The sequence below is a fragment of the Taudactylus pleione genome, unplaced genomic scaffold, assembly GCF_031769625.1.
Source record: "Taudactylus pleione unplaced genomic scaffold, aTauple2 ptg000016l, whole genome shotgun sequence".
In the NCBI taxonomy this organism is placed as follows: Eukaryota; Metazoa; Chordata; class Amphibia; order Anura; family Myobatrachidae; genus Taudactylus; species Taudactylus pleione.
This window is the reverse complement of record NW_028284418.1, coordinates 26,096,920-26,124,763: the sequence shown is the minus strand read 5'-3', so window position 1 is coordinate 26,124,763 and position 27,844 is coordinate 26,096,920. Positions and strand designations below refer to the sequence as shown.

General features: G+C 46.2%; 1 protein-coding gene across 1 annotated transcript; it reads right to left on the bottom strand.

Annotated features, from left to right (window-relative positions):
• LOC148541877 (protein kinase C theta type-like) lies at nucleotides 1-27,437 on the bottom strand. Its single transcript, XM_088473342.1, has 9 exons — nucleotides 27,108-27,437; nucleotides 20,337-20,492; nucleotides 15,757-15,848; nucleotides 15,091-15,153; nucleotides 14,349-14,487; nucleotides 6,879-7,070; nucleotides 4,989-5,117; nucleotides 1,093-1,180; nucleotides 1-36 (listed from the first exon to the last, which is right to left on the bottom strand). Exons 1-8 carry the CDS (start codon nucleotides 27,435-27,437, stop codon nucleotides 1,103-1,105), a joined length of 1,179 nt encoding a protein of 392 aa, XP_088329468.1. The 3' UTR covers nucleotides 1-36; nucleotides 1,093-1,102.
• Between the last annotated feature and the right edge of the window lie 407 nt (nucleotides 27,438-27,844).

Below are 27,844 nucleotides of genomic sequence, written 5' to 3'. Positions count from 1 at the left end.
AGCAACTGGCTGTCCCGGGTGAAGGCCTTTATACTCCTAAAAATAAAGTGTTGTAGGAAGTGAGCTAGACAAACCATTGTAGAGATATAGTAAACTATGGGCTGGTTAATCTATACTTATAGATGACACGACCACTAGCTACTCTTCTCTGCCTCTTCCCTCTGTGACTGTTGGTTGCTATAAGATGAGCTACAGTTGTTGCCCTGTCTTGCAGCTGCCCATATCTGGCTATAGGAGATCAGCAGTGACAGGATGAGGAGACAAATAGCTAGTGATCATGCCATGGAGAAGAATGTACATTATGTAATTAGTGCTGGTAGCAAAACAGTAACCTCTAATACTTGGATGATTCAATTAGTACAGGTAGTAACAATGGATAAGGAAATATTACATTGTCTGAAACACTGTTTTAAAGGGTTATAAAATTATTAGTGCCCAAGTCCCATTAGTATGATAAAAGGTATGATGGGTCACATGAGCACTATGATAAATGTAAGTAAGGTAAACAGTAACACTGCTTTGTGTATAATGTGCAGTATCAGGAAATGTCACAGTGCCATGTTATACTGAGAAATGCCATAAAGACCTCTGACTACAGCAGATATTAGTGCAGCCCCGCAGAAGGGTATTACTGACTAGTGATGAATGATAGGACTAGTTTTAACATTTAGAAAGGTTACTGCAGATCAGTGCTGTAATAAGGCTCCCGAGCGCCCTGCGTCTTCCCCATCCCCTAAGCACATGGCGTCACGCATAGGGTTGGGACCGCCAGCACCAAACTCTCCAAGCGGCTGTAAAGACAGCAGGGTCCATATCACCATAATACTGCGGCATATCACCGTAATACTGGCTGCAAGCTGCCGTTCGAGGCACCCTGCTAGCCAGAAACAAGGGCCGTGGGGCAGAGATGGTGCCGCCCACAGAACCATGATTGGCAGCACTGCTCGCACACCCTTAGTTATTGCCCTGCTACAGATACTGCTGATCAGTGATGATGACACACATGACTCATGTGATACATATTACAGGGTTTGTAGTATGGCTGTGGATTAGGAAATATATTATCACAAATGTGTGTAAAGTCTGTCTTACTGTGTGTCCATTAAAAGGAAAATCCCAGGATCGGAAGACTTCCACTCCTGTACTCCAGCCCAGGAAGTGTCTGGAGCTCCTGGTGGTGCTACAATAATAAGAAATATTAATGTAATAACCACTGCTTGCAATGTCTTCTTCTTATCTTACGCTGGATCAGTGACTACTAGATCTAATGTAGCATGGATTTATTAGTGCTGACAATAGGGGAGATCAGATACAAGGCATTACTAATAAACCCACGCTGAGACGGATCCTATAGTAACTGCTGGATCTGTGACTACTAGAGCTAATGTAGCATGGATTTATTAGTACTGACAATAGGATAGATCAGATGGAAGGCATTACTAATAAACCCAAGCTGAGACGGATCCTATAGTAACTGCTGGATGAGTGACTACTAGATCTAATGTAGCATGGATTTATTAGTGCTGACAATAGGGGAAATCAGATACAAGGCATTACTAATAAACCCAAGCTGAGACGGATCCTATAGTAACTGCTGGATCAGTGACTACTAGATCTAATGTAGCATGGATTTATTAGTACTGACAATAGGGTAGATCAGATGGAAGGCATTACTAATAAACCCAAGCTGAGACGGATCCTATAGTAACTGCTGGATCAGTGACTACTAGATCTAATGTAGCATGGATTTATTAGTTCTGACAATAGGGGAGATCAGATACAAGGCATTACTAATAAACCCAAGTTGAGACGGATCCTATAGTAACTGCTGGATAAGCGGCTACTATATCTAAAGTAGCATGGATTTATTAGTGATGACAATAGGGAAGATCAGATGGTGGAATCTTTTGGGACTCTTCAATGTCTCCCTTTTCTCAAAATAAGTATCTGATACATTTCAGAATTGAAATATATATACATATATATATATATATATATATATATATATATATATATACATACACACAGTGGTGCTTGAAAGTTTGTGAACTCTTCAGAATTTTGTATATTTCTGCTGAAATTTGGCCTAAAACTACCTGAGATTTTCACACAAGTCCTAAAAGTAGATACAGAGAACCAAATCATACCAATGAGACACAACAATTAGACTTGCCTATATTTTTTTTTTATAGAAAATGATCCAATATCACATATCTGTGAGTGGCAAAAGTATGTGAATCTTTAGGCTTAGCAGATATTTTGAAGGTGAAATTAGTCAGGTATTCAATCTAGAAGATGACAATCAGGTGTGAGTGGACAACCTACAGTATTTAGAACAGGGATCTATCAAAGTCTGATTTTCACAACACATGTTTGTGGTAGTGTGTCATGCCACGAACAAAGCAGATTTCTGAGGACCTCAGAAGAAGAGTTGTTGATCAGGCTGGAAAAGGATACAAAACCATCTCTAAAGAGTTGGACTCCACCAATCAATAGTCAGACAGATTCTGTACAAATGGAGGAAATTCCAGACCATTATTACCCTCCCCGGGAGTGGTCGACCAACAAAGTTCACGCCAAGAGCAAGGCGTCTAATAGTTTGCAAGATCACAAAGGAGTTCAAGATAACCTCTAAGCAACTGAAGGTCTTTCTCACATTAGTTAATGTTAATGTTCATGAGTCCACTATCAGGAAGACACTGAACAACAATGGTGTGAATGGCAGGATTGCAAGGAGAAAGCCATTGCTCTCCAAAAAGAACATTGCTTGCCATCTGCAGTTTGCTAAAGATCACCTGGATAACCCAAAAGACTATTGAAACAATGTTTTGTGGACAGATGAATCCAAAATAGAGCTTTTTAGTATAAATGAGAAGCGTTATGTGTGGAGAAAGGAGAACACTACATTCCAGTATAAAATCCTTACATCATCTGTGAAACACGGTGGTGGTGGTGGTATCATGGTTTTGGCCTGTTTTGCTGCATCCTGCCAAGACAACTTGATTGGATAATGAATTCTGAATTATACCAGAATATTCTAAAGGAATATGTCAGGACATCTGTCCATGAGCTGCATCTCCAGAGAATGTGGGTCATGCAGCAAGACAATGACCCAAAGCACACAAGTCAATCGACCAAAATATGGTTAAAAAAGAATAAATGTAAAGTTTTATAATGGCCAAGTCCTGACCTTAATCCAATCGAAATGTTGTGGAAGGACCTGAAGCGAGCAGTTCATGGGTGGAAACCTTCCAACATAACAGAGTTGAAGCTGTTTTGTACAGAGGAATTGGGCAAAATTCCTCCAAGCTGATGATAAGGACTAATCAACAAATACCGGAAACATTTAGAAGCAGTTATTGCTCCACAAGGGGGTCATACCAGATAGTGAAAGCAAAGGTTCACATACTGTTGCCACTAACAGATATGTGATATTGGATCATTTTCCTCAATAAAAAAATGAGCACGTCTAATTTTTTTTATCTCATTTGTTTTATTTGGTTCTCTTTATCTACTTTTATGACTTGTATGAAAATCTGAGGTAGTTCTAGGCCAAATTTTTGCAGAAATATAGGAAATTCAGAAGGGTTTACATGCTTTCAAGCTCTACTATGTATGTGTGTGTATGTATGTATGAATATATGTATGTATGTATCTATATATATATATATATATACACAGTATATAGATAGATAAAAATGACATTTGATTAAAAAAGCACAATAGCCACAATTTCAATGTGCGTTTCAGGTCCTAAAGCTGGATCAAACCTTAGGTATAAAAATACACATTTAGTATAAACTGTATATGACTAAGGTTGGGTTTGGGTTAGCCATCTCTGCTTGCACTAATTATATACAGATAACCAGTGGCGGATTATAACTAGGGCCAGCAGGGCTGCAGGCCCCCCAGTAAAATCCACCACAACTAGTAGCCCATAGTGATTGCAGTGGATTCCCATTGGCAGCACTAACTGCTAACCACATGCTGGACTGCAATCGGCAGATAGTGCCGCCAATGGAAAGCCTCTTTGCCAGCTCTAATGTGCTTCTAGGGATGCAGCCAGGGCAGTCGTTAGTAGCCACGGCAGAGAAGGGGGGTGGGGGTGCGCATGTTTTTTACCCCTTCACAGACTGGCTTATAAGCCTTTTTTATTTTTATTCCCTTCCCTAACAATGCTGCGGGCAGCGCGGCGGCAGGTGCAGACTGAGCAGCTGGAAGTGCTGGCAGCCCTTCTCATGAGCACAGGTAAGAGCAGGCACTGCACATAACTATGGACGCATGTACATTATGTCTAAGTGTTTCTTTCTTGTGACAAAATATATTAAAATATCTATATTCCCAAAGGGTTTATTTGTTTTAAACATACATGTAACAGGACCTTTGGCAGAGCTGGATTAAGGGGTGGGGGTGGCATTACCCTGGACCACCCTCTCTTAGTCAAAGTCAGGAAGGGTGGGCAACCTATGAAGACATGTAATATTCCCACCCCCCAATACCACATTACTGTATGCCTTATGTCAGTGCATATCAATTGTGCAGCACAAACAAACTTCCTTATGATTGAACATTGGAATTTACATAAAGGGGTAAATTTACTCAAGTGAGAGTTTTTAGAAGTGAGTTTTAAAAGAAATGTTGCCTATAGCAACCAATCAGATTCTACTTAACATTTAACTAGCACCTTCTAGAACAGGCCTGGCCAACCTGTGGCTCTCCAGCTGTTGTGAAACTACACATCCTAGCATGCCCTGCCACAGTTTTAGCATTCCCTAATAGCAAAATTGAAGCAGTGCATGCTGGGACTTGTAGTTTTACAACGGCTGGAGAGCCACAGGTTGGCCATTCCTGTTCTAGAAGATAATAGCTAGAATCTGATTGGTTGCTATGGGCAACATCTCATCTAAAACTCAGTTCTAAAAACTCTCACTTTAGTAAATTTACCCCCTAGTGGTAATTCCATGTGTTTACAAGAAGTGGTAACGTACCATAAATGGCAGGAATGGGGGTCTCACTCTCCTCCTCTCTATGTCCCTCCAACTGATGGTGCGCAGGAAATGATGGTCACGGATATTCTGTGACACCATGAGGCGATGTTCTGCCTTCTTTTTCAGTAGCTGTAAATTGAAGCAACAAATACATGTCACGTCACAATTTTTTTTTATTAATAATTATTATTTGCTAAATATGACAGAAAATGTACTTTAATATTTCATTATGTCCTACAAAAATGTTATGAAAGAACACTTAAGGGGAATTCAATTAGACCCGTTAATTTAACGTGTGTTAAAAAAGGTGATAACCTCTGGCATTAACGCTGGGGATATTAACTTAGAACCCCTTTTTCACTTGAGACCCTTTTCAATGCAGTTAATCTAACTTGTTAATGGGCGTTAGCACCAGTTAAAGGGCATGAACACTTCGGGGTATATTTACTAAAGTGAGAGTTTTTAGAAATCGAGATGTTGCCCATAGCAACCAATCAGATTCTACTTAACATTTAACTAGCACCTTCTAGAAGATAATAGCTAGAATCTGATTGGTTGCTATGGGCAACATCTCCACTACTAAAAACTCTCATAGATTCTATGAAAAGTTCACAGACCTTTGCGTTAACAGGGTCTTTTCACCCCTATTTATCAGGGATTTCTTTTCAGGTCTGATAAGACCCATAAAAAAATCCCCTAATTGAATAGCCCCGGGGAATTAATTAACACAGTAAATTACCACATCTAATTGAATTCCCCCCTAAAGTTTTATTGAGTTGTAATTATTAGGGTACTCCAACATGGTCTTTTGTGGACTGGTTAACCTGCGGTTTGTTTAACTGCAGGTTAATGTATTTATAATTTTAAGAAAACAATAGGATGGTGATTTGCAGCTGGTTGTGTTAGGAAACATTTTTTTTGTCAATTTCTCCAATAACTTTGCTTTCTGTAACTGACACCTGGCCCTGTAACAAATCGCACCAATTATATTCCCCACATAAGCTTTGTCTTCAGCAGAAAACAGGAATATTAACAATTAGACAAACTGTCAGACTGCAGCAGGGATGGAGCTGTGAGGGACATGGCACCCAACATAGAGGAGCTCTGGCAATGTATGATTGTCTGCTATAGAGGTCCCCGCTCTGCTCCTCTTAGCGGTTTTTGAACAATTTCAATATATAACAACAATTGTAAAGATAATTTATGCAACAATGGGTAAATCTCATTTAATGTATCATAGGAGATGATTTTATAAATGGAAATACCCCAAACAAAAGAAAAGCTCATTTACCTACAGTATAAATAACAAACTGTTCTTTGTTACACTGCTTTGTGGGTATGAATGGAAATTGTAAAGTTCAAGATCTTCCAAGTTGAGCCAGTGACACTGCAGTCTTACGCTATGTACAGGGGCCACACTGTGATATTCTGTCCCCTTTTACTAGGAGATCTTTGAGAAACTTTGAAGGCCAAAAACTCGTAGTCATTTCTACCAAGCTGGCTACTGGGACCAAGCTCTGGACTTGCTTCTGTACTTCACTGCCAAATTTACCGTGCATGGAGCTGGGCCCCAGTAGCTAACTCCATCCTCAGATGACACTAGCCACTATAGCCTGTTACAGCCTGCTGCAGACTGCTCTACACAGTAGGGTGGCTGGCCATGGAAACTGGAAGTAAAGTGATCGCATTAGTGATCACATTCATTTTATATATTGTAGAAACAGCTCCTATCAGAGCTCCTGTCTCTGCATATGTAGTTTAATACATGCCAGAGGTACATCATTTCTTATTGCCGCATAAAGAAATAATAATTATTGAGTTTAAACCCTGATAATAAATGGGCCCAATAGTAAGGTTTATATGGCTTTAATACTGTATTTATAAACTCACCTCCTTCAGGAAATCTTTCGCCTCAGGATGGAGCCATGATGGAAACTTTGGCTTCTCCCGCAGCACAGATTTAAAAAAAAGCTGTGTGTGCGGGCCATCATAAAATGGGGAGTGTCCTGTCGCCATCCTGGTTATTGTGACCCCCAGGGACCACCAATCCACAGCTACTCCGTATGGCTGATCTAGCAGAACCTGATAAAGAAGTGATGGATAATAATATACATTATTCTATCTGTAATTACATCTTCTGTGTGCTTCTACATTGGCTTACACTTCTTTTTTATGACCCATGTCCTAATCTAATGTCTGTATTATCCCATGTAATGTATCCCCTGTGGCTTTATACTCAGACACTATGGCTTTCTGCCTAGTGCAGCTGCAGGACACTGGGCCTGATTCAGAGCCGCTCGTAAGCGGCCGCTCGTTCGCTCCAAGCGATGTTTGCACATCTGCGCATGCGTATGGGTCGTAATGCGCATGCTCCAACCAGTCAGTGCGGTCAGAAATTGAGCGCTCGCAAAATAGCGAGTGCCTGCTAATTTGAGTGACAGGATGAGGCGTTTGTGGGTGGTAACAGGGGAAGGTGCTTGAAAACGGGAAGTGGAGATCCGAACGCAGGCGTGCCAAACGGTCAAAATGGGCGTTTTAAGGGTGTGCATAATTAACAAAGCAGCGTCATCGACCACGTCACTTGGTTGTTTCTTAGCTTGAACTGTTTGCATGATTGCGGTAGGAAAATCCTACCACAAGCACTGCGAGCAGTTCAGACGCCTTTCGATGTATTCGATTAATGAAATAAATAGCGGAGATGACGTATGATGCGAACGGCCAGGGGGCATCTTTACAAAATAGCGAGCGCATGTTTCGTTTGCTCGCTCAGACACAGAGGCGTCAACAGACCGCAAAGAGCAAGCGCTCAATTTAAATAGCCGGCCCCTTTTTCTGAACGAGCGAGCGCAAATAGCGTCCGGCTCTGAATCAGGCCCCCTGTTTCACCATCCGCACAATGTCTACTTAGAGATATGACTCCTCCAGCAAATTACGTAGCATCTTCTGCACAGACATTGCTGTAGCTGCTACTGAAGTGCCATCAGTTATACCCTGAATATTGCTTAGTGCACAGATACGTGGTTTCTTGTGAATTACAATTTATATAAGTTCCTTTTTCTTTACTAGATGTTGGGACATGTGATGATGACCTAGTGCTGCCTTCCAGTCATTGGCTAAACAAATCCTTCTCATATTAACATAAAAAAGTTCATGAAAATAGAAAACTGTAACTAGTTCTTCAATAACTGAATCTTAGAAAATCCCTGAGAAATAATAACTTTTAATGCATCCATATTTCTATTACACCAGTAACTTTGCAGATAACACAATAAGTATTCTACATAAGGGGAAATACAATTAGATGTGGGCATTACTGCACGGCATCAGCTCCTGTGTAACGTGGTATAGCTGGAGTGAGGGTCTATCAGTTGCAGCAGGACAGTATCGTGGCTCAGTTACAGTAACAGAAGTAAAATGCAGTTTATTGTACCGTGTAATCTATACCAATGTATAGATGTATCTTTCCTAAAACTAGAGTATGTCTACTACTTAGTTTTTCTACTTCAGGGTCCATAGGGTATCCACAGGATACCTTGGGGTATAGGTGTGACGTCAGTCGCAGGGCACCAAAGAGTTAAGCTTTCAGCCTCCCAGGATGCACTAGGTCCCCCTCCTATACCCCGCCCCCGGGCCAAGGCACCTCAGTTTAGTTTGGTGCCCGGCCGGAGTCGGGTGCACCTGTTGGAGTGGGGGCTAGAAGAGCCCCTGAAGCTTTTTCTTCATGCAGCTGTGGCTGCACATCTGGATGAACAGCATGGACAGTCAGTCCTGACGTCCATGCTGTCTTCCCTACACCCCGCCGGTACCAGAACGCCGGTACTGATCCGGGGATGCTGGTGGGCGTCTGGGGTCACAGCTAGCGGTGACCCCAGATGCTCCGGACCATGGCCGGATTCAAGGGGGACAGAGGTAAGCAGCGGGGTCCCGCGGTGGGTCCCCGCTGATCACATGGTCCTAAGTCCCCAGGCAGGGGGCTCCCTGGGGACTGGCTGCAGCGTGGAGCCAGGCGACCAACCTGCGCTTCCACTACCCCCTGGGACAGCGGACCGCAGCAGAGCGGTAGCGCTGCGGCGTCCCAGGGGTTAAATGCATGCCAGGGGAGCGCGCCTTCCCTGTCTCACAGCCGGCACCTCCCCCGCTGCACACAGCCCTCTCTGCACTGTGCTGACTGGTCCTGTGTCAGCGCTCCTCCCCCAGGCCAGCTTCTCTCTGCTCCTCGGCGGCCATCTTCTCTGCAACGCATGGTGAACGCTGCTGGAAGTCTGGAAGGAAGCATCGTGGTCTGGGTCCACCCGCATACCTCTCCTCCGCTGTGGCTCAGGTCTGTGTATGCAGCGCTGTGTCCTACCAGGCCCTGTGTCTGTGTAGTTGAGTGATCAGCGCTGTTAGTGCAGGAATTGTTATTTCTCTGCATTGTATGTGACTGTGCTAGCGCTGCCTGTAACTATTCTTCTCTAAACTGTCAGCTTTATTACTGTCCCTGTTCTTTCTGCTAAAGCCCTTGCGGTGCGGTGCTGCAGGGTGGTCTCTCGCCTATTTAATACTTAATTGGTGAGAGAGGTCACATACGTGGTGCCATCATGTCTGAAAGTGATTTTCCCCTCCGGCTACAGTGTACCACGTGCAAAGTACCGTTAGCGGAGGGGGAGGGTAGCGCGGAGGGCCTTTGCCGGCAGTGTTTGTCCATGGCGCGGCCTATTACGGTTACAGCACCGGTACAGGAGCCGCCCTGGGCTTGTTTCGCTCAGGCGTTAACAGCTTTAGTGGGCCAGTTAGCTCCGCAGCCCGCGTTTACTCCGATGGGTTTGTCCCAGCAGTCTGTGGTGTCGTCACCCATGCAGGGGTTCCCACGACAATTGGTGGTACCCCACAGTCTCCCTATTTCCCCGCTCCCGGGTTCTCAGGAGCCAGCGTGGGTTAACTCCCTGACGAGTTCTTTACAGCACTTGTCGGATGTGTTGCAAGGGGAGTCTGTGATGCGGCCTCATAAAAGGCCGGTGGCGTCTCTGTCCGCTGCTTATGAGGATGACGAAGGGACGTCTGATGATGGGGAGATTCTGGATCCTTACGATCAGGAACCTTTCCATACTAAGGACGCTGATGCTAAGTCCAAAGTATATATTCCTGGACTTATTCGGGCGGTCCGCACAGCCTTGGTGATTGAGGACGAAGTTCCCCCAGCGGCTAAATCTAAGTATGCCTTTTTCAAAGATGTGAAGGGCGATGCCACAGTCTTTCCTCTTTCGGGTCAGTTGGTGGACCATTTAGAGGAGGCGTGGAAACAACCTGGCAAAAGATACCAGCCGCAGAGACGCCTGGCGGTGGCTTATCCGTTCACAGGTGGATTCTCACGTGACCCGTCTTGTCCGTAGTGCCACATTGCCGATGCCATCCATGTCCTCCCTTAAGGATGCTACGGACCGCAAGGTAGAAATCTGCCTGAAGTCCGCTTATTCCCTTGCAGGGGGGGCAGCACGGCCGGCTATGGCCATTTGCTGGGTTGCCAGAGCGATGGAGCGCTGGGCGGATTCATTAGAGGCTTCTTTTGAATCCGACTGTCCGGCAGAACAAGCGGAGTTGTTTGGCAATCTCCGTGATTCGGCCACCTACATCAACGAGGCGGCTCTAGACATTATTACTCTGGTGTCTAGAATTTCTTCAGCAGCGGTAGCTGCTCGTCGCACCTTGTGGCTGCGATCCTGGAAGGCGGACGCAGATCCAAGAAAGGTCTGGAAGCGTTGCCGTTTACCGGAGAAGTTCTCTTCGGTCCGGATCTGGATAAGATTGTGGCCACGCTGGCGGCAGCCAAATCTGCTTGTCTCCCGTCGGCCGCTGCTCCTTCTGGTTCTGGACCATCGTCCTTTCGGTCATCTAGGGCCCAGGGCAGGCCCAAACCACAGTCGTTTCCTCGACAGGCTGGCCCTAAGAAATCGGTCAAGCCCCGGAAACAGGCATGGAGTACCAGACGTCCGGCCCCCAAGCCAGATGACAAGCCTGCGGCCTGACGGTCCGGGTCTCCTCTTGGGGGATCCCAGGGTGGGAGGCCGCCTGCTGCAGTTCTCCCGGTGTTGGTCGTTCACTACGACAGACACTTGGGTTCTGGAGGTGGTCTCTCACGGGTACGCCCTCTCCTTCCGGCACAGACCCCCGGCTCGATTCTTCACCACGGGTCTACCATCAGACCGGAACAAGGCTACGGAGCTGCGGAAGGTATTGCACACTATGCTCCAGGCTGGAGTTATAGTGCCTGTTCCATTCTCCCAGAGGGGCCAGGGTTTCTATTCAAATCTATTTTTGGTACAGAAACCCAATGGGTCATATCGTCCGATTCTCAACCTCAAAGCACTCAACAAGTCTTTGCGGGTCCCGAAGTTTCGGATGGAGACCCTACGGTCCATCATTCTGGCGCTGGAACCTGGGGACTACATGGTGTCATTGGACATACAGGACGCTATGGCGGTCATGGCGGCTTCTCTGCGGCTGCAAGGAGTCCGCATGTTGCCGTACTTGGACGACCTGTTATTGGTGGCAGGATCTCCAGAGCTCCTGTTACACCACTTGGACCTGACCATTGCACTGCTGCAACGGCACGGCTGGCTAATCAACTGGCAGAAGTCCACTCTAATCCCGTCTCGGAGGATTCTGCATCTTGGAGCCTTATTGGACTCGGGACAGCAAAGGATCTTCGTGACGGAGGACAAGATCTCTGCTTTACAGTCAGGGGTGCGCAGTTGTCTGCACAGCCGCCGGGTGTCCTTACACTCGGCGATGAGGTTACTGGGCTCCATGGTGTCGGTGTTCGACATGGTGGAATACGCCCAGTTTCACTCCAGACCTCTGCAGCACCTGATCCTGTCCTAGTGGAACGGGCTGCCTCAGTCTCTGAAGTTCCAGACGATTGTGCTCACCCCGGAGGTTCGCCTGTCCCTTGCGTGGTGGTTAAAGACGACCCACCTCAACAAGGGACGTCCGTTCTGGGTTCCAAATTGGGTCCTGTTGACAACGGACGCCAGTCTTCGGGGCTGGGGAGCAGTTTCGGGTCCACACTTGTTCCAGGGCAGGTGGACACCGACAGAAGCGGAGCTTCCAATAAATATCTTGGAACTCCGTGCGGTCTTCAATGCTCTCCTGCAGGCACAGCGGTTTCTCCAGGGTCACCCGGTGCAGGTCCAGTCGGACAATGCTACCACCGTGGCCTACATAAACAGGCAAGGAGGAACTCGCAGTCGGGCGGCTCTCGTAGAGGTCTCTCGGATCCTGGTTTGGGCGGAGCGCAATCTTCCGGCCATATCAGCGGTCTTCATCCCGGGAGTGCTAAATTGGGAGGCGGACTTTCTAAGTCGCCAGGACGTTCATCCAGGGGAATGGTCCCTGCACCTGGACGTTTTTCAACTACTGGTGGACAGGTGGGGTCTTCCAGAAATCGACCTCATGGCGTCCCGGCACAACAACAAGTTGCCGGTGTACCGGTCTCGCACAAGAGACGAAGGGGCGTCTCTGGTGGATGCTCTGTCCGTCCGGTGGACGTTCAGGTTCGCATACCTGTTCCCTCCGGTCTCCCTTCTTCCACGGGTAATCTGGAAATTCAAACAGGAAGGAGGGACGCTCGTGTTGATAGCTCCCGCGTGGCCCAGACGGCACTGGTTCTCTGACCTTCAGGGTCTGTCCGTGGACAGTCCTCTGCGGTTGCCGCTACGACCGGACCTTCTGTCTCAGGGTCCTTGTCTTCACCCGGACCTGACTCGGCTGTCTTTGGCGGCGTGGCTGTTGAGACGGCCATGCTGAGGTCCTGGGGGTTTGCCAGCTCTGTGGTGCGTACCATGTTACGAGCTCGGAAACCGTCTTCCGCGAGGATATACCATCGCGTGTGGCATACGTTCTTCCAGTGGTGTCGACCGAGAGGTTATGCACCGCGGGAGTTTCGTCTGTCTCGGATTCTCGCCTTCCTGCAAGCGGGACTAGATCATGGGCTTCGCCTTGCTTCTTTGAAGGTACAGGTTTCGGCCCTATCTGTCTGGTTTCACCGTAGGATTGCTACAATCCCGGATGTGCGCACCTTTATGCAAGGTGTTCTCCGTATTCAGCCGCCCTTTGTTCCACCTGTGGCGCCTTGGGATTTGGCTGTGGTCCTGAGGGCTCTCCAAGGACCGCCGTTTGAACCACTGGGCTCAGTGGATATTAAATGGCTAACAGCTAAGACTGTTTTCCTTCTGGCCGTTGCTTCAGCCAGACGTGTTTCTGAGTTAGGGGCTCTTTCTTGTAGACCCCCTTTCTTGGTTTTTCATGGGAACAGGGCAGTGCTCCGCACTCGGCCCGAGTTTCTTCCCAAAGTTGTTTCCCAGTTTCATGTTAACGAGGAAATAGTTGTTCCGGCCTTTAACTCACCGGGTCTTTCCGTGGGTGAGGCCTCTTTGGATGTTGTGCGGGCCTTAAGGACTTATGTTGACCGCACTTCTTTGTTTAGGAAGTCGGACGCTTTGTTGTCCTCTATGGCTTCTGTAAAAAGGGTTGGCCTGCTTCAAAGCAAACTTTGGCAGCCTGGATCCGTATGGCTATTTCTGAAGCTTATCTTCATGAAGGCCTACCGGTCCCTCCTTCTCTGAAGGCTCATTCCACTAGGTCTGTGGGTCCTTCGTGGGCAGCTCGACGTGGTGCCTCGGCAGTTCAGATCTGCAAGGCTGCTACGTGGTCTTCTGTCCATACCTTCGTGAGGTATTACAGGTTTGACACCTTCGCCTCTCAGGATGCTTCCTTCGGGCGGTGGATTCTCCTTTCTGCACAGGAGCGTCCCCACCCTTAAAGGATACTGCTTTGGGACATCCCCAAGGTATCCTGTGGATACCCTATGGACCCTGAAGTAGAAAATATGAGATATGGTAAGAACTTACCCTTGTTATCTCTATTTCTACGAAGTCCATAGGGTTCCACAGGACTCCCGCCCTGTCGCACCTGTGCTGCAGATGGGCTTTGCTCTGGTCACCGGTTTTCCGTCTCCCTCTGGTGAGAATGTGATTCTTGTATGTGTCCAGATCTTTGTTCTCTCTCTTCCTTCTCCTCCTCCGGCCTATGGCTTGGTAACTAACTGAGGTGCCTTGGCCCGGGGGCGGGGTATAGGAGGGGGACCTAGTGCATCCTGGGAGGCTGAAAGCTTAACTCTTTGGTGCCCTGCGACTGACGTCACACCTATACCCCAAGGTATCCTGTGGAACCCTATGGACTTCGTAGAAATAGAGATAACAAGGGTAAGTTCTTACCATATCTCATATTATCAGTTGGTTACATTAAAAACCAGAAACATTTTTTCAGTAATATAAATTTGCAAAACCTCTTTGTAACTCGCTCCCATATTCTGTATCTCACCTCTGGGGCCATGTACCTGTAGGTGCCAGTCTGGCCGGAAGTTGTTATGCCTCCAATCATGCCATCCTGGGCGAGGCCAAAATCAATAATTTTAATGTGGCCTTCCTGGTCCAGCATGATGTTCTCGGGCTTAATATCCCTGCAGTGAAATAAAGAGATGACTGGGTCTGAGTTTGGTATACAGTATAATAACTGGGTACATCTGGTAGATGACATCTCTGATCACTAGTAGAGCTGGGCAAAAGCCAGGGCCTGAAGAAGATAATGGCATGGAGATCAGTCTCCTTCTAATGTCCATAGCCAGAGGTGGCCAAATATATTAGGTAACTGAGGAGACCGAGGGCGGGATGTACTAACACTGAAATGCAGTCAAACATCTGAAAACTTAAAATGTATTAAGGTTTGACTGTATTTCCACTCATATGTATCAAGCTCCGGAAAGTTAGTACCCGATAGATGGTATTGCCTAATAGAAGCCTATAAGATTCTTTTTGCAACATTCCCTGCGGTACATACACATTATGCTCCATTGACCGATCTGCGTATGCAGGTGCAATTGTGATCAATGATAAATCAGGCCCAGTATACAAATAAATGCTAACTGCTGATTTCTTGCTGTGGTTCTAATCCAAGTTTACACTTTTAAGAAACATTGGTAAATTACCCTCAGTAACAGAAATGTTTAAGCCTAAATCCTGCATTTTGTCCTTTAAAAAGTAACATGTAAGACTATTGTACTAACCGATGCACAATGCCTCTGCTATGGAGAAACTGCAGGCCACAAATCAGTTCTGCTGTATAGAACCTGAGCAAGAGAAGACAATGATGTCATTAAATGATTATATAACTATCCTAAAGACAAAACGTTTTGTGTGTTGTATAAATATAATGTGTAAGAAAAGTGACATCATCAGTGTAACAAATAGAGATTCCTCTCTCTGTGATACTCCTGTGATGCCTTTGTGCTCTACACACAGTCATCTATATTATGTTATATTATACCAATGTTATCCATACTCAGGACAGAACTTACACAGCGCACTGAATGTACAGCACAAAGCACCTTGGGCTATCACCCCTGTGCCCTCACCCCGGGGTACACACCATAAGATGGTGCGACCCAGCGACTGCTACAACATGTCCCATTACCTCTGACAGCTCTGAGCTGGTGCGAATGCTCATATGCAGAATGGAAATGGCTGCAAGTTTTTTTGCACAAGTCAGGCCCCTAACAAGTCTCCTCTTCTTCCCTTCATCTTATTTCACTAGTCGTGTTTGCAGAAATTAAATTTCATTTTTACACTACCCCACAGGAAGACACTCAGGAACGCTCTCACTCTGCCCAACTACTTCTATCGCCCAATGCAAATTCTCCTCTACCGCAAATAATGCCACAATATTTACTTACTGCACTTTGTCCATGTCTAGGTAGCTGCATAGTTTTATAAGCGCCTCTAGACTGCCACCGCCAATATACTCCATGATGAAGTATGCGTGGGCCTGTAATACAAAAAAATATTAGATAAAGAAAAATATTCATTAAAAGCAAAATTGTTGATTTTATGATCCCAGAAGAACATGAAGATCCACCAAGCGCATTCATGGGCAATGAGAGGGGGGCTCAGAGTACCAAGATAGCATGGCCACAGCCTCTATGGCCCTGCTGCATAATGATGGCGCACAGCTTCTTTAGAGAGGCCTGGCATTTATAAAGGAGTGTGGTTACAGCCCTAGTACTGGGGTACGAGTGATCTCTTGGCGTTCCTGGGTGTATGAACGTCTATGACATGTAGGAACTTCACTGACCTGGTGGATCTTCAAATTTTGCCCCTTGGTGCCATAAGAGGGAGTAATTATGTATTTATAGACCAGAGTGAGGAAGCATATTTACAGCCACACACAACACGATTGAATGAAAGAGAAAATTATTCAGCAACATAGGACGGCACACCGGATAGGAGTTGCTTAAACAATAGTAAACAATAAATTTGTTAAAGCATCACCTAGAGTATCTGGAGTGTTTTCTTATATGTGTGTGTATATAGAAATCAGGCATTCACTAATTAGTGCAAAAACTTAAAAAGTCTTTATTGTTAAAAACAGGGCATTTCAGGACACAGCTCAGTGTCTGAGATTACCTAGTTTTGGCTTTAAGACTTTAACTTTTTGCAATAATAAGTGGGTGGCAAGGGGCAAACACAGGATAACTAAAGGGGGGTTTCCGAATCCTCAATCTCGAAAAAAAAAGCAAAAATTTACATTTGTACAATTTAACATTTTCACATACTTACGTATAAATTAAGTGTCAGGGCCATCCAAGTTCCGAAAAAACAATTTTTTCGGAACTTGGTGGTGTTACTGTACGCTATTCTGAAATGGCATACAGCCCCCGATTATCTTCACAGGCTGCCATCTACATGGCATCCTCTGAAGCCAGCAGATGGATCTACACAGATCCCTCCCTGCTGTAACTGAATAACTCCAGGAGCGAGAGACAGTAACAGGCTCCCGGGAGAACCGCTGAGATGGACACAGACCATTAGCTCAGTGATCAGCAAGGGATGAGGGGCTCACCATTTACTTTTTGCTTTTGAAGAGCATAATAAGTCAGCTGAGTCTCACTAAGGGCCTGATTCTGTACTGGACGCAAATGTAATCTCAACTGCAATCGCTTACGGGTCACAGTTGCTAAAATATGCTAATTCTTGCCAAAAACGCCCACTGCTGCCTTCTCATATCCGTCCAATGTCGCACTCCTGTGTAAACATCGGTGCCATTGATGCACATCAAGCAGTCACGCAGCATGTACGGCAGGTCTGACAAGCCGCAAACACTGCAGCTCTCTATGGCTAATTTATGCACGTCCATGAAACGGCATTAAAATGATCAGACATGGGTGCATTTACCTTTCAGTTACCACCCCCAAAACACTGATCACATGACACTCACTTTGCGAATGGATCCTCTATGCGCACCTAATCACAATGCTATTGCGATGCATGCGCAGTGCCACTTACACGCAATGGTAAATAATTGTTCTAGCTACATAAATATCGGCATTGTGTCCTCTGCTGAATCAGGTTCTGAGGGCCTGATTCAGAGCCGGACGCTCTGACAGAGCGCTCGCTCTGAATCAGGGCCGGCCCTGTTTTTTTGGGCGGCCTCCTGGCCGCTCGCATAGCTGTGGGTGACCACCCACAGCTATAGCGAGCGGCCAGGAAGATGGTCGCGATGGTCAAGACCATCGCAAACAATCGGGCTTGCAACGAGACTCTTGTGGTAAGGCCTCGTTGCTGCAAGCCCAAGAGTGCTTTCGGCTCTGACAGAGCCGAAAGCACTCCCACTGACATCACTTGTGATGTCAGTGGGGCCGGCCCCAGACGGAGAGGCGTTCCCATGGCAGGGCCGCGACTAGGGGGGCTAAGGGGGCACGTGACCCAGATGCCGGACTTGAGGGGGTGTCGGGGGGAAGCTGCTGGAAGGCTAGGTTGCAGCTCTAGTGGGTTTGGAGCCGCATCCCAACCTTGAGAGGCACAGAGACACCATCAGTGTAATGTGGTGTCGGTCGCAAGCTAATCAGTGCTAATCAGTGCTCGCGGACCGGCAGCCAATCAGCAGAGGCTGCTAGTCCGTGAGCTCCAATTGGTTCACGAGCGGTGCCACATTGCAATAATGGCAGTACTGACAGTTCCTCGGCGTGTGGCAGCCCGGGCCCGCTCCACCCCGAGCTCACCCACCACATGGCCCTGGCAAATAAGAGAAGGGAGATGGGGCATTACTGTGGCTTAATGTAAAATAGGCCTTACTGTGGCATAATATGTAAGGAGCCTTTCTGTGGCATAATGTAAAAGGGGCCTTACTGTGGCATAACGTGTGGGCATTACTGTGGCATAATGTATATGGGGCATTACTGTGGCATAAATGTATAAGGGGCATTACTGTGGTATAATGTATAAGGGGCATTACTGTGGCATAATGAATAAAAGGCATTACTGTGGCTTAATGTATAAGGGGCATTACTGTGGCATAATGTGTTTTAAGGGGCATTACTGTGACAGAATGTGTTGTAAGGGACATTACTGTGTTGCATAATGTATTATAAGGGACATCACTGTGTGGCATAATGTGGTGTAAGGGGCATTACTGTGGCATAATGTGTTATAAGTGTCACAAAACCACACAACCTTTTCGTCCTCTATGTTGCATTTTTTTTGGGGGCGCCAAATTATGGCCTTGCCCCGGGTGACAAAAATCCTAGTTTCGGCCCTGCCCATGGGAACGCCTCCGTCTGGGCAGCCACGCCCCCGGCCCGCCCACCAAAGGGGGCGTGCTGTCACTCAACATCGACAGCACGCCCCCTTTGGTACGAGACCCAGAGCGACGGTTTGCCCGTCGCTATCCGGGTCTCGCGCAAGCGAACGACGGAGCCGGCTACGTCGTGTGCATGCGCACTGGGCCACCATCGACCCGCTTGCGAGCGCATAGCGCTCGCGAGCGGGTCTGAATCAGGCCCTTAGTTCAGCACACCTCCAGTTCCTTATTTCAGCCTGATTGTGTTGGACTTTGACACATATACTGCTTCAAATTAATTACTAACATCTGCTGGATAGTAACATACAGATAACCATGGGATCACTGACTGATTTACTACTAACACCGAACTGGGTTGCTAAGTACTTATATATTGACACATTCATAAGAGTGTTGTTTCGCAAACTGCCTACATGGTATCATAATTATGCTTTTGAATTGGTAGTTTTGGTTTTTAAATATATGCTTTTATGTAATGTGTGTGTGCATTTTATATTGTATTTGTTAATTCCCTACTATATAATGAATGGTGAGAATAAAGTGATCACCACTCACACATTTGAAGTTGGCAGATGATCGGCTTATAGGGGGGATGTAAGAAGGTGGTAAGTGCATACCTACCTACTCTCCCGGAAGCTGTGGGAGGCACCCAAATATTCGGGGAGGCCCCTGCACCCCTGGAAGAGTATCCGGATCTCCCGGGAGAAAATTGCCGTGAATCGCGGCTCCGTTTGGAGGGGGTGGAGCTAAATGATGCAAACCGTGTCATTTAGCCCCGCCCCCTCCCTTGCACCTGTGACTAGCAGCAGTTTTCCATGATGGGGATGGGGCCTAATGACATAGTAACCAGACCCTGCTCCTCAAAGTGGCCTGCTGTGTCTGCTCTCCGGGCATCTCCCAGGGAGCACATAATAAACGTCGGTAAGTATATGTGTCATATGCATTATAACCAGCACTATATTGGTATGTATGAAAGCAGATAACATAGAGAAAATCACTTTTATCTACAGTATCTGCAAACACCTAATGATTTCGCCATCGTCATACAATTGTATGGTGACTGAAAATCATAAAAAAAAAAACAATTATTAAAAAAAACAATAAGTGCACTTTTGTGGGTTTATGAGTTGGGCTGTTCCTGCTGACAATTTTCAAGAGTATGAAGGGTATGAGTAACACACTCAAAATCATATTACTCTACATCAGGGGTGGGGAACCTTTTTTCTGTTAAGGGCCATTTTGATATATACAACATTATTCGCGGGCCGGGTGCAGACCCCGCCCCCTCTGTGTGACATCATACAGGGGTGGGGTCATAATTGCCAGTGATTACAGCAATGCCCAGAACATCCTGCGGATGCTCTGGGAGCTTTAAGGGCAGGGGTGTGACCACCTGAAGCATCCTAAGGACACTCCAGGCGGCACTGCTTGCCAGATAAGGCTAGCAGAAAAAGCTCCAAGGGCCTGACCAAATGATTTTGCGGGCCTTATATGGACCCCGGGCCTGAGTTCCCCATCCCTGCTCTACGTCATAAAGCGTCTCCAGTATAATAGTGGGGAATGTAATCACTGATAATAACATTACATACTAATAAGATGGTGACACAGTGTGACTAGGGGACAATCTACTGGCTAATGTCCTATAGAATATGGCAGAGCAATGAGTAGTTCCTGTACCTTGGACTGAAGTGCAGCATAAGCGTGGCTCAGGAAGGGGCATCCCCGTGCCTCCAGCAGGATGTTCCTCTCCCTCATCAGGCTGCCGGTGTTCTTTTTTTTAATAATTTTAATCGCAGCCAATTTGTGGATGCTGGGGACAGATGCGAGGACAACCTGAGAAACACAGTGACAAAACTGATAAGTTTAGTGATGTTCAGTGATCAAATATTCAGTAATAGTTACAGAGCTGTTAATCTCCATAGTAATTGTATGATGCTATAATTGAAAGCAGCATAGTTGATGCATTAGGATCATTATCAGTCTCTATTGCTCCCAATCACTGCATAGATAGTAACACATAAGTGAGCACTGCTCCACCTGGCCTCAGGTATTCATCCATGTTCATTGTGTTCCATCAGGTGCCAACTGCAGGCAGCAGTAACATGGCAAGCCAGGACTAGTGAGACTCCATCCAATGGGTTAAATCTGCTCGACCCTATTACTGCTAGTGCCTACACATTCTTCAGTCTCCTTTCATCCTTGGATTTGCCAAAACCACATGAATGCCAGAGAACAAGGACACAGGAGCTTATTCAGACCCGGTCGTTAGCTCTACGAGCTCGCAACCGGGTCGATGTTGCTCCAGTGCGCGTGATCCGTCGTTAGGGGTCTCGTAGCAGACGTGGCAAGCTGTCGATGTTGAGTGACAGCTCGCTCCGTTTGCTGGGCGGGCCAGGGGCGTGCCCGGCTAAACGGAGGCGTTCCTGAAGGAACGCTTGCCGTTTGGGGGCGGCCCCACTGACATCACTGATGATGCAGGAAGCTCCCTGGGGCTTAAGGTTGACGAGACCCTACCTTAGGGTCTCTTCGTTAGCCACGATGGTCGCGATGGTCTTGACCATCTGCTTTTCTCTAACTGTGGGCCTGATTCAGATGGTGTGTACAATCTGCTTTTCTCTAACTGTGGGCCTGATTCAGAGCCGCTCGGAAGCGGCCGCTCGTTCGCTATGAGCGATGTTCGCACAACTGCGCATGCATATGGGTCGTAATGCGCATGCACAAACCAGTCATTGCGGTCGGAAATCGTGCGCTTGCAAAACAGCAAGGGGCTGCTAATTTGATTGACAGAATGTACCGTTTGTGGGTGGTAACAGGGGAAGGTGCTTGAAAACAGGGGCGTGGAGATCCAAATGCAGGCGTGACTAGTGGTAAAAAGGGTGTTTAATGGTAGTGCATAATTAGTAAAGGAGCGTCATTGACCATGTCACTTGGTTGTCTTTTAGCCTGAACTGCTCGTAGTGATTGCGGTAGGAAAAACCTACCACAAGCACTGCGAGCAGTTCAGATGCCTTTCGATGTACCCGATTAATCATATAAATACCGGAGATGACGTGTGATGCGAACGGCAAAGGGGTGTCTTTACAAAATAGCGAGCGCATTTTTCGTTCACTCGCTCAGACATAGAGGTGTCAACAAACCGCAATGAGCGTGCGCTCAATTTAAATAGCCGGACCCTTTTTTGGAATGACCGTCCGCAAATAGCGTCCGGCTCTGAATCAGGCCCTGTGTTCCTTAGTGAGTCTCTGGGCCAGCAGCATAATAAGACATTTATTACCACAGCAGAAGCCAAAGGTACAATAAAGTCCCAAATATATTTATTTCTAATGCACAACCGTATAACCTTCCTACTTCTACATAATATCACAGCATCATAATAACCTATTACACATACACCTCTATATACATTATATATTTATCTAGCATGGCTGAGCTAACAATATGGGAATGCTTATCAAGCCTTACAGTAATACCTGTTCTGTTAATGCAATCTCAGCATCGTATGAACCGCAGCAAAAAAAATTAATAAGAATATTTATTCATTTAGTAATTTTTTTTTTAAATCTTGGTGCCAATGTATCTAGCTAATTTTTTTAAATATCAACTTTTGCATTTAAACTGCAAAAATCTAGTATTAGTCATATGTAAGAAAGTAGTTTAGCGTGTAATTGTATTTAGTTAAATATGTTCATAGTCATTATCACAAATTTTTCTGCATATAAGAGAAAATTGCTGGAAATGCGATATCTTGGTATGTATCTAGTAAAGAAAAAAGATGTCCTTTGTCCATCTGCAAATAATGGACCTCATTCAGACCCGCTCGCAAGCGGGTAGATGTTTGGCTGTGCGCACGCAAGCCCCGGAGCGAGAGAGAAATTCTCTCACTCCGTGGCTCACTACAAAAGGGGCGGCTGTCGATGTTGATTGACAGCTCGACCCGTTTCATAGGCGTGGCGGGGGGTGGCTTCACAAACGGAGGCGTTCCCAAGCGAACGCCTGCCGTTTGTGGGCGGCCCTACTGACATCACCAGTGATGTCAGTGAGAGAGCTTCCGGCTCTATTAGAGCCGAAAGCTCTCTAGGGCTTGCGGCAGACGAGACCCTACCACAAGGGTCTCGTCGCAAGCCCGATGGTCTTGATGGTCTTGTCCATCGCAACCATCATCTTTGTTGCTCGTTTAAGCTGTGGGTGGTAACCCACAGACTAGCGAGCGGCCAGGAGGCCGGCTCAGAAAATGGAAGCGGCCGCCCTCATTGAGAGCGAGTGTTCGCATTTTGCGAGCGACTCTGAATGAGGTCCAATGTCCTTTGTTTATCAGCAGCCTCAGATGGTGTAAATACAGGAAGAGTAATTTAGTATAAAAGTAATAACAGGGATAGTGTCAGACCACAATTGTATGTGTAGATGTGGTACTGTGACATTTTCCCTTAGGCATACGTGGTTTCCCTTAGGCATACATAGTTTTCCTTAGGGAGACATGGTTTCCCTTAGGCATACATGGTTTTCCTTAGGCAGACATGGTTTCCCTTAGGCATACATGGTTTTCCTTAGGCATAATGGTTTCCCTTAAGCATACATGGTTTCCCTTAGGCATACGTGGTTTCCCTTAGGCATACGTGGCTTCCCTTTGACATACATGATTTCCCTTAGGCATACATGGTTTCCCTAAAGCATACGTGGTTTCCCTTAGGCATACGTGGTTTCCCTTAGGCATACATGGTTTCCCTAAGGCATACATGGTTTCCCTTGGGCATACATAGTTTCCCTTAGGCATACATGGTGTTTCTTAGGCATACATGGTTTCCCTTAGGCATACATAGTTTTCCTTAGGCATACATGGTTTCCCTTAGGCATACATGGTTTTCCTTAGGCATACATGGTTTCCCTTAAGCATACATGGTTTCCCTTAGGCATACGTGGTTTCCCTTAGGCATATGTGGCTTCCCTTTGACATACATGATTTCCCTTAGGCATACATGGTTTCCCTAAAGCATACATGGTTTCCCTTAGGCATACGTGGTTTCCCTTAGGCATACATGGTTTCCCTTGGGCATACATAGTTTCCCTTAGGCATACATGGTGTTTCTTAGGCATACATGGTTTCCCTTAGGCATACATGGTTTCCCTTAGGCATACATGGTTTCCCTTAGGCATACATGGTGTTTCTTAGGCATACATGGTTTCCTTGGGCATACATAGTTTACCTTAGGCATACATGGTGTTTCTTAGGCATACATACATGGTTTAGAAGTGCATGAGGCTCAATATTTGCAAATTTGTTCCCAAAGTTTTTTCATTGTTTTGTCAAGAGGGGCTATCAAAAATTTGGAAATGATACCTCAGCCCCTAAAACTAATTTAAAAAAGCACTTTGTCATTGTGATTATTTTTCAAGATAAGTGTGGTTTAACTGCAATGGCAATAAAATAATGTTACATTGTGACAATATATATCTTTTTTTTAATGGACGAGACAACTGACAATAAAAATAATATGTTTTTCCTAACTAGTAGGCTGTGTAATAAAATCAATAATGATAATAATACAATTTTAGTGATAAATGTCACATTTGTAGAAATATGCCAATGTTTTTACAGTATTATATGTTTATCTAGAAATTGGTATTGCCTATAGGCAGGGGCTGGCTGGCAACTTTTAGCCTGGGGGGCAAATGCATGCAGGCGGGCCTGGCAGAGGAGTAGCGTGTAGCCAGGGTGCCCGAAGAACGTGCGTGCTATGGCGCCCCCCCCTCAAGTGTTCCAGGGAGGAGGTGGATCCATATGGGATTAATGTAAAGTAAAAATAAAGATTAGGGGCAGCCCCGTCGTGGTGCCCATATGCAGTGCCCCCCTGTGCCCCAGGAGAGGACCCCCTTATGCAGGCCTCCAGTAGTGCCCCCAGTAGTGACCCCCCCTATTCAGTGCCCCTTATAAAGTGCCCCCAGTAGGCGTCCCCCCTGTGCAGTGCCCCTTGTGCCCCCAGTGGTAAGCCCATTATATAGTGCCTCCAGTAATGGAGGCACTATATAATGGGCACTATATAAGGGGCACTTGTGCCCCCAGTGCCCCTTATATAGTGCCCCCAGTAGCAGTCCACCCCCCATGCAGTGCCCCCAATTGTGGTAACCCTTAAATAGTGGCCCCAGTTGTAGTCTCCCCCCTAAGCAGTACCCCCAGTATTGCCCTTTTTATAGAGCCCCCAACAGTGGACCCTCGATGCAGTGCCCCCAGTGGTAGTCCTCTCCCCCCTATGTAGTGCCCCTAGTAGTAGTCCCCTCCCCCCTATGCAGTGCCCCTAGTAGTTGTCCCCTCCCATTGTAGTGATCTCCCACTTGTAGTGACCCCAGTAGTGATCTCCCCCTTGTAGTGCCCCCAGTAGTGGTCTCCCCCTTGTAGTGCCCCCAGTAGTAGTCCCTCCCTCTTGCAGTGCCTCCAGTAGTAATCCCTCCCTCTTGTAGTGCCCCCAGTAGAGGTTCCCCCTTTGTAGTGCCCCCAGTAGTAATAGTCCCCATCTTGTAGTGCCCCCAGTAGTAGTAGTCCCCCCCTTGTATTGCCCCCAGTAGTAGTAGTCCCCCCCTTGTATTGCCCCCAGTAGTAGTAGTCCGCCCCTTGTATTGCCCCCGGTAGTAGTAGTCCCCCCCTTGTATTGCCCCCAGTAGTAGTAGTCCCCCCCTTGCAGTTCCTCCAGTAGTGGTCTCCCCCTTGTAGTGCCCGCCCCTCCCCCAGCAGACACACGTAATAAAAAAACCACTTACCTCAATCCCCGCTCCCGTCGTCGCCATCCGCTCCTCCGTCTGTCCTTCCTGGGCCGCGCCGCTCTGCATTATGGGAGAGACGTCATGCCATCATGACGCCTCTCCCATTGCCCACTGCGGGAGCCGGAAGATGGAGCGGCTCCTGCAATGGGCGCAGCAGCAGCTAATGAGAGTCTGACAGACTCTCATTGGCTGCTGATCAAAACAAACACACAGCTGCCGGTGCCGGCGGCTGTATGTTTGTCACTTGTGTAGTGCTGACCGAACTCCGTCCGGTAAGCGCTACACACGCGGTGCAGTCTGTGTCATAGTGACACAGACGGCCCACCGCCCGCATGACGCTGCGGCCCAGGTGGCACATGGCACCCTACCCCCTGGACCAGCCCGCCACTGCCTATAGGTATAATATGAAGATGCCCCTTTGTTATATAATCATATGTGTTACATACATAGGTACTGTATGGCCTACAGGATAAAGGGCACATCTGATTGCCCATGTGGCAATGCTCATGTAACAATGACGATGTCTGGAATAAAAGACCATGTGTATGACCAGATAATGTGTTACATATAAGGAAAGTCCTGCTGTGTTACAGGCACGTGATGTTACTGACAGCATGGCTGTACGTTAATAGTCAGGTTTTATGTATAACAAACATTTAGTGGGACATTTTATACATAATAGTGTAGTTGTATAATCTCAGAAATGATGTAACTATAAGTAACTATACAATGTATAAAACATCTCCATTACATTATATAGTGCACTGCTTATAAAGCAGATAAAGCTCCACCATTCAATACATAAAGCAGATAAAGCTCCACTATTCATTACATCTTACCCACTAATATGATTAAATCAGATACTCATCTCAGATTATATAATCACTCCATATGGGATTAATGTAAAGTAAAAATAAAGATTAGGGACAGCCCCGTCATGGTGCCCATATGCAGCACAGATGGTGTAATGGTTAGCATTACTGCCTCACAGCACTGAGGTCGTGGGTTCAATTCCCACTTCAGCCCTAACTGTGTGGAGTTTGTATGTTCTCCCTGTGCTTGCGTGGGTTTCCTCCGGGTACTCCGGTTTCCTCCCACACTCCAAAAATATACTTGTAGGTTAATTGGCTCCTAACAAAAATTAACCCTAGTGTGTATGTGTGTGCGCATGTGGTAGGGAATATAGAGTGTAAGCTCCACTGGAGCAGGGACTGATGTGAATGGCTAAATATTCTCTGTAAAGCGCTGCGGAATATGTATGTGCTATATAAATAACTGATAATAATAATAATCACTCAATGATGTGACTTTTTATATAGTTGTGTAAACTACAATGTACATATTTACAATAATTCACCCGTTGTGAGATGTGACTTTAATAGAAAATAGATGTGGACTAGCATGAAACGGGTTTAGACGATTACAACATGATTTGGGTGGGTAAGGACATTTATTATTTTGTCCTATTTTCTGATTTGGGGGGAGATGTATCAAACCATGGAGAGAGGTGAAGCGCTAACCAATCAGCTTCTAACTGCCATTTATACAGGTTGTTGTTGAAAAATGACAGTTACTGTGGGAGATGGTTGGTTGGTACTTTATCTCTCTCCACTTTATCTCTCGATGAAGTTTCATACATCTCCCCCTTGATAAGAGTAGCAGGTAAGAATCTATTATGTAATACACATCACCTACTTTGCCAAAGCTTCCTCTTCCAAGGGTGGCATGAACTTTAATCTTTTTAAGATTAAATGGCTTCCTCTCTGCTGACTCCAATTCATTCACAGCTCTCTTCTTATTGTTCCCAACTTCCCGGCTACCTCCTCTAGCTTTCTTCCTCCCTCTTATTTCTTCACCCTCTTCCTCAATCACTCTGTGCCGTTTGGCATTCCTATAATCAACATCCATTTGTGGATGGATTCCATCAATTCTCGTCAGGTGCACCCGGATGGATTTGGGGCACAGACGTTTTATTTTTTTTCGCATTTTTATCCAGTCTGACGATACAGACATGGAACACTCCATGATGATATTATTATGGAGGTAAAATATAGCTCAGCTACATGTAGAATAAAGTCTATGAGGTATTGATAAAAAAAAATACTCACTCTATCAAAACCTTTTCAAAGACTGAGATTCGCTCTGAAAATTCCAGGCTGTGATGTCATAGACACTTATGATGTCATAGACAACTGACTTGTAATGTAACATCATGGCCTTTAAGACAACTCAAACATTAAATGCTCAAAATGACACATACCTTAGACTATAAGATTGATAGGATAATGTACTGGCTTTCATGAGTATTTGAGAGAGGAGTCAAAATGTTTATGAATATATATGGTGGCACAATGTTTAGCTGTGCTGCCCGATAGCACCTTGGTCATGGGTTTGCTTCCAATCAAGGTCCAGTTTGTTTGGAGTTTGTATGT